Source organism: Sinocyclocheilus rhinocerous, unplaced genomic scaffold (assembly GCF_001515625.1).
Source record: "Sinocyclocheilus rhinocerous isolate Xijiao unplaced genomic scaffold, SAMN03320098_v1.1 scaffold1167, whole genome shotgun sequence".
NCBI lineage: Eukaryota > Metazoa > Chordata > Actinopteri > Cypriniformes > Cyprinidae > Sinocyclocheilus > Sinocyclocheilus rhinocerous.
The window spans coordinates 409,234-416,711 of NW_015648750.1; the positions used below are offsets into that span (position 1 = coordinate 409,234).

Sequence of the window (7,478 nt, forward strand, 5' to 3'; positions counted from 1 at the left end):
CATTGTGAAGCGTCCTTGAGCTTGGGAAAGGCGCTATATAAATTAAACATATTATTACAAATTAAACATATTACGTGGGCCACTCATTAGGTTTTGGTTCAGAGCCACGGAGTATGAGAGCAGCTTTGCATAAGGCTTTGAAACAGAGGCAGAAAGCAGAGGGAATGAGATGGAGTGAGTTGTTTGTTATGTCTAGCAGTGTTGATGTGCTTTTGCAGTGCCAGAGATCTGAAAACACCAAAGAGTGTGGAGATAAGAGAAGTGTAATGAGCCTTAGATGAATAACACACACACCGGGACATGTGGACATGCACATGTGGGCGTACACATTGAGGTCACATGAGTTGGATATGGCAGTTGAGTAGTAACCAATTATGCAGTGACCTGGCGACCTCCAGTGCCCTACTTACAGTCAGTATTAATGCACCTGTAGCATCTTGTGATTCAGATGAAATGATGGGAATAATGCTGTGATTGCAGAATGATTTCACAGCTCATCTCAACAAATAAAAACATATCTTTGCGCTTAGCATGCAATACCTCGCTGGAGGGTTCACTATAGAATCAATCACAACAAAAACAGAATGTAAATGTGCAGTATGATTCTGCATGCTAGATGTGTTCCTAGGGTTGCATGATAATGGTAATGGTTAAACTGATAATTATTAAAACTGATAATTATCTTAATGATTACTTTGCTCAAAAATTATAAACGTGAATATTAATCAAAGCTGTTGTCATTTAAGAAATTTCTTCTTAATTTCATGTAAGCACCAATCAAAGGGATATTAACTTAAATGCCTAGTTTATTTGATCTGATCTACTTTACTGATTTATTTATCATATACATTAACATGCTCTCTACCTTATTAAAACTGGTATAAAGAATCTTCTATTCAAAGCTAAAAGAGTGAAATAACTAATTTTATTTAAGATAATTGCAATTAATATTTCCAGTTAATTCCAGTAATTAACAAAAAATGTAAGAAAAATGTGTGAAACGTTCAGTAAAATTTCAACAGCAGCAGTCTTTTACTGTTGAAATTGCTGTCATTTTTACAATCACTTTCATTTGTGAAGAATATCTCAATAAATATGGCTAAACTCCAGCATACTGTTTGATTACGCTTAATTAATCTAGAGAAGCTGAAATTGTGATTTTGTGGTTAAAATATGATTAAGCGAATTCCTATGTGTTCCCAAAATATCAAGATTTTGTATCTGTAACATTTTGTCTTATGTTTTTTCAATAAACTTTAATTTATAATATACTACTATAATACTTTACTATGCTAACTATAAATTATTAATCATTAAATTTAATAGTACATTGAATGCTTTTTTTTCCCCTGAATTTTTTTCACATGGATGGATGCAGGCTCATTTGCTTTGCATTGCAGTGTCTGTGAATGGGTCTCTGGTGAGTTTGAGATGTTGGCAATCTGATGGCCATTACAGCAGAATCAAGAGAACAGAGTCTGTGTTTCGTCACACATGACACCTCTCTCACCATCTCCCTGTGGATAAATCTGTGACTGTGTTTTTAACATAATGTACAGCAACTGTGCTTATTTCTGCATGACCTTTTAGGAAATGAAGGTCTGATAAAGTCATTAAACAGGGGTTCAAGTGTTTGGCCTTTGACCTTAATCAGGAAGCGCTGCTGATCTTACGCTTCCCCTCGTGTGAATGTGTGATTGAGCCTCCCAGCAGATCACTGTTGTGTTGTCTGTTCAGTGTCAGACGACACCTGGATCTTTGCTTTTCAACGTCTAATTCAGTTATAAGACACACACACACACACACACACACACACATACACACACACACACACACACAGACAGTTACTTCTGATCCTTTGATTGGCTGACAGGTCTTTCCAGCCATGCAGTATTTTACCGGTATCAGCACAGGAACCGATAATATATTGAAAATGAACCAGCGAAACGTTTGCTGACTGCTTTAACTCAAGTTAATAAACTTGTAGGTGTGCAATAAAGTGTAGTTGTTTTCATAGTCATGGGAAACCTGGAAGTACTGTATTAGGTGATTTCAAAAGCCTGGAAATTAATACAGAAACATTAAAAGTTATGGGAAAGTCGAATCCTCCTACGAGCTGCATTTATACATCTGAAGATGTTTTAGTGTTACTGGAGTAATTTAAATCTAACTTCAAGGATTGACATGTGATGCCTACAAATGGAAGATCATTCTTTCTGTATGCAGTAATCATCAATTTAATGTGATATAGAAATTTGACTGATACCAAGAGCTTATATTTATGTTTATTATGGCTCACACCATATATACACTATCATTGAAAAGTTTGTGGTCGGTAAGATTTTTAAAAGTTTTTGAAAGCAGCCTCTTCTGCTCACCAGGACTGCATTTATTTGATCAAAAATACAGTAAAAACAGTAATATTGTGAAATATTATTACAATTTAAAATAGCTGTTTTCTATATGAATTGTCAGGATTCTGGACTGAAACCGTGATATTTCTTTTTGCAGGATTCTTTGAGGAAAAGAAAGTATAAAAGAACAGAAAAACTAATATCTTCTAACAATGTAAAATCTTTAATGTCACTTTTGATCAATTTAATGTGAATTAAGTTGCTGACACTGTTTCTTTAAACAGGATGGAGAGAATATTTTCTATCTGGCTGTTGATGACATCGAGACGGATACAGAGCTTCTGATTGGCTACCTGGACAGTGATATGGAGGAGGAAGAGGAGGACCTGGAGGAAGACCAGGACATCAAAGATGAAGATGGGAACAGTAAAGAGAGCAAACACCTCAGTGCAGAAACAGGTATGCATGTTTAGGGTCTTTCTAAAAGGGATTATGAATAATTTACACAGAAATGTGTGATTGGGTCTACATATAACAATCTAGATCACAATAAATTGGCATAAATAGAATGGCATAAATAACAACAATAGTAGTAATGATAATTTGTTATGAATAAATGCACAGTTTATGTTTTTGTTGTATTCTAATGGTCATGTAGTCATAATTGTGTCAAAAAGCAGCAATAAAACTATAAAAATAATTACAAATCGGTTCCGCATATCTGTTATCAGGCACAAGAATAGTTCACCCAGAAATGAAAATTTGCTGAAAATGTACTCGCCCTCAGGCCATCCAAGATGTAGAAGAGTTTGTTTCTTCATCAGATTTGGAGAAATGTAGCATTGCATCACTGTCTCAGCAATGGATGCTCTGCAGTGAATGGGTGCCGTCAGAATGAGAGTCCAAACAGCTGATAAAAACATCACAATAATCCACAAGTAATCCACACCACTCCAGTCCTTCAGTTAATGTCTTGAGAAGAGAAAGAAACAGTTAGAAACAAATCCATGAAGGCTTTTTTTGTTTTGTTTGTTTTTTACTTTAAACTGTTCTTTAAATAGGAGTCCATAATAACACTTCCTCCAGTGAAAAAGTCCATCCCCTCTTCATCAAACATCAAAATCCACCCACATCATAATTTAGAGCTGTTTTGGACTTTTCTGGTGTAAACAGTGCTTGATCTGTGCAGATTTCTCTCCTGATTCACACAACATACTATGTTGTTGTATTATGTTGTATGATAAATATGGCAGCATTATATAAGCCAGTGCAAAAATAATATCACTGGTTTATAACGTGTGTGTAGAGCTGGTGATTAAGAAGGAAGATTACCCGTGTCTGCTGTGTGAGAGCAGCTTTCCCAGTGAAGAAGTGTTAGCTGAACATCTTCAGAGTCTTCATCAGAGAGGAAGTACAGAGGACAAAGAGTTCAAATGTCACTCCTGCGGAAAAGAGTTTCCTGTCAAACAGGCCCTGCAGCGCCAGTCAGTACCACACTCACACTCTCTCTCACTCACTCACACACACACACACACACACACACACACTCACTCACTCACAAACAATATACAGCTTATCAGTGTATCACGCGTTAATGCTGATGTCCTGTTGATTTGCAGTGTTCTTCACTGTATAGAGAGCTCCGCTTCATCAGGAGATCCTTCAAAAACTCATCAGTGTGTCCTGTGTCACAGCACCTTCTGTTCAGAGTCCAGGTACATCAGTCTTGAGTCGTTTCCATTCTCATATGCACTGCCCACTCCTGTTTCCCTTTGAAACATGCCACATTACAGAAGAGACCATTTCATGTTGATTTTAAATACAAATTGAGTGTTTGTGTGCAGTTTTGAGCAGCATAAAGAGGTGTGTAAAGGAGACGGTCGATTCATCTGTAAGGCCGAGAGCTGTGGGAAAAGATTCAGGAGTAAAGACGCCCTGAAGAAACACAAAGGCAACGTCCACACAGGTTGGTCACACACACACACACACACACACACACACACACACACACACACGCGAGAGAGAGACAGGGGGGCGAGCGCAAAAAGACGCCCTGAAGAAACACAAAGGCAACGTCCACACAGGTTTGTCTCACACACATACACATGCGAGAGAGAGACTGAGGCGAGTGCGAAATTACCCATCTGTAATGAGAGTCTAATCAGCGGCTGTTTAACATCTTCATTAATCTCTTCATTTCTGAGCCGCTCTTCATCCCCTCTGTCTGTCAGATAAACGCTAAGCGCTCCCTCCCTCTCTACACTCCTCTTTTCACCAGACTCTCAGCGTGTCTGTCTCTCTGCCAGAAGCGCACACATCTGAGAAAATGAGTCGAAGGCCCCTAATCGGCTGATGAAAGCGCGTATCAGAATGTTTTCAATATTATTGTCAGTAATTATAATTGGACCGTTTAGCCACATGCAAGTGAATCAGTCATTTACAAATGAATCCAAACAGTAAGCTAAACGATTAACTGAGCGCTTGTGAAAGTGCTTACAGCTATATAAATGATTCTGTGTGTTTTGCTGTAGTAAGGTGGGTTTTGCCGTTTTGAAATAAAGGTTTGACATACTATGTAGATGTAAACATTACAACTTAAATCTCTCTCCCTAGTCCAACCAAACCTCTTTTCCATTGTTCTGTTCTGTGCTTTCTGGGCTGTAAATATAAGCTCTGAAATCGGCTCCTCAAACATAATGTCCTCACCACGTCAAGTTTTCATAACTTGAAAAAACGTAAAATTAAGCTAAATGGTACAAAACAAGATATCTCATATTAGAATTAACAAATCTTTCTACACTTTGCATGCCAACAACTTGACAACTTTTATTTTACCCGTTTGTTTGCAGTAAAGTTATTTTATTTACAATTATTTTGTGCTATGAATTTTGTTATTTATCTAAATAACTTCTGACTTTGAAGTTATTTAGATAAATAATTATTCATCTTATTATTTAGATAAATTAAAGCCAACCCAAGAAGATGCTGAATTAAAGCACTCTGGATGTTAAAATAGTCTCACTACCACAACCAAGGTCACATTTATGTTTGTGATGAAATTCAGTGGACGAAATGCAGTCATTTCAATAGAAATCCGTGCAGTCTGGAAATTCCCCATGCAGACTTTGCACTGGTCTTAAGTTTTTAAACTTAAATAAATTTGCTGTGTTGACCGTTGTATACAATGTATGTTAAAGAGATAATTACCCCCAAAATGAAAATCTGTCATCATTTACTCACTCAAGTTGATCCAAACCTGTAGGAGTTTCTTCCGTTGAACACACACACACACACACACACACACACACACACACACACACACACTTTTGAAGAATGTTGGTAATCAAATAGTTGCTGGAAGCCATTGACTTCCATTCCAAGTCAACGGCTACCAGCAACGTTCCGGTTACCAGTATCTTCTGTGTTCAACATACTGTAAGAAAGAAAATCATGCAGGTTTGGAACGACTTGAGGGTGAAAAAAATGATGTCAGAATTATTATTTTTTTGGGTGAACTATCCCTTTAAGTTTCAACAGTATGCCAATATGCTGAAATTAACCAATCACAAGAGAGTTCATTTACATATTGACATTTTAAGGACACGCTACCAAAAACAAACAAATAAACAAAACTAAAACACAAAATCTGACTGTTTTTGCTGCAAGAAACCTTGACTAACATTAAAGTGTATTACCAAATAAAGTGCTACGAAGTGTAGAATATGACCTTTTCAATTCTTTTCAAATAGCAGATTTTGAAGAATGTTGGTAATCAAATAGTTGCTGGAAGCCATTGACTTCCATTCCAAGTCAACGGCTACCAGCAACGTTCTGGTTACCAGTATCTTCTGTGTTCAACATACTGTAAGAAAGAAAATCATGCAGGTTTGGAACGACTTGAGGGTGAAAAAAATGATGTCAGAATTATTATTTTTTTGGGTGAACTATCCCTTTAAGTTTCAACAGTATGCCAATATGCTGAAATTAACCAATCACAAGAGAGTTCATTTACATATTGACATTTTAAGGACACGCTACCAAAAACAAACAAATAAACAAAACTAAAACACAAAATCTGACTGTTTTTGCTGCAAGAAACCTTGACTAACATTAAAGTGTATTACCAAATAAAGTGCTACGAAGTGTAGAATATGACCTTTTCAAATAGCAGTGCTTTAAGAACTGTTATTGAGGGATATTGTATCTTCCTTTTCTACGGGAAATACGTGTTAGCTGACCTTTCACCCCTTTTAAATATAGATGTTTTCATCTTGGTGTTGTACTTCATGCTGAACCAGGAACTGATTCATGTAAGGACTTCCTGATGTTTATTATTTGGAACTGATGCAGTGTCTCCATTAGCAGCTCCTCATGCCATCAGGATGTGTCCTGCTGCTCATGTGATGTATGATCTGTGTATGTGTGTGTGTGTGTGTAGGCAGTGCTCGCAGGAAGTTGGTGTGCACCATCTGTAATAAGAAGTGCTCATCCTCACTCAACCTGCAGGAGCACCGCAAGGTCAGATCATCCCTCCATAAATCTCCTCTTATCGTTCATCCAGTCCATCTCTTCATATTTCTTACCTTTCGCTCGTCTATTTTGGCTTTAATCTCTCTCCTCTGTCATGCCATCTATCCGTCTGTCCTTTTTCTGGCTTGCAGTGCTCCATATTTTTAGTCCGCACTTTTAGCACTAAAGGAATTATGCAAATCAGGTAATGGAATGAACATGTTAAAAAATCTAGCGCTGAACACAATTTGCACCACGCAGTTCTCCATCTTGCAGGCTGGATCTGAATGCTTGGTTGTGAAGGATGTAGCAGACGTCTAAGATCTGACATACTTTACTGTTTACCGTAGAGCAGTGATCCTCAAATCTGGCTCGCGAGATCCATTTTCCTGCAGAGTTTAGCTCTAACCCTAATCAAACACACCTGCATTTGCGAATAAAACACATTTATAAATCTGTGTTTCTGTATAAATGTATTTACATAAAGGAGCCATATTTTCAACTAAAAGTATGACAATGACTTAATTTAAATGTGTTTGGTGCAGCGCTCTATTAGCTCAGATGTCATCAGATTAAACTTAGTTTTTGGAACTTCTCCAAGAAAAAAACATGATA

At 37.3% G+C, this 7,478-nt stretch overlaps 1 protein-coding gene across 1 annotated transcript in view; it reads left to right on the forward strand.

Annotated features, from left to right (window-relative positions):
* LOC107710229 (PR domain zinc finger protein 5-like) overlaps window positions 1-7,478 on the forward strand; it is a 76,496-nt gene that overhangs the window by 13,019 nt on the left and 55,999 nt on the right. Inside the window, exons 4-8 of the mRNA XM_016514966.1 lie at window positions 2,639-2,813; window positions 3,661-3,838; window positions 3,974-4,069; window positions 4,199-4,320; window positions 6,793-6,872. Of these exons, the coding sequence (XP_016370452.1) occupies window positions 2,639-2,813; window positions 3,661-3,838; window positions 3,974-4,069; window positions 4,199-4,320; window positions 6,793-6,872 (651 nt within the window). The remainder of the gene's footprint in view (window positions 1-2,638; window positions 2,814-3,660; window positions 3,839-3,973; window positions 4,070-4,198; window positions 4,321-6,792; window positions 6,873-7,478) is intronic.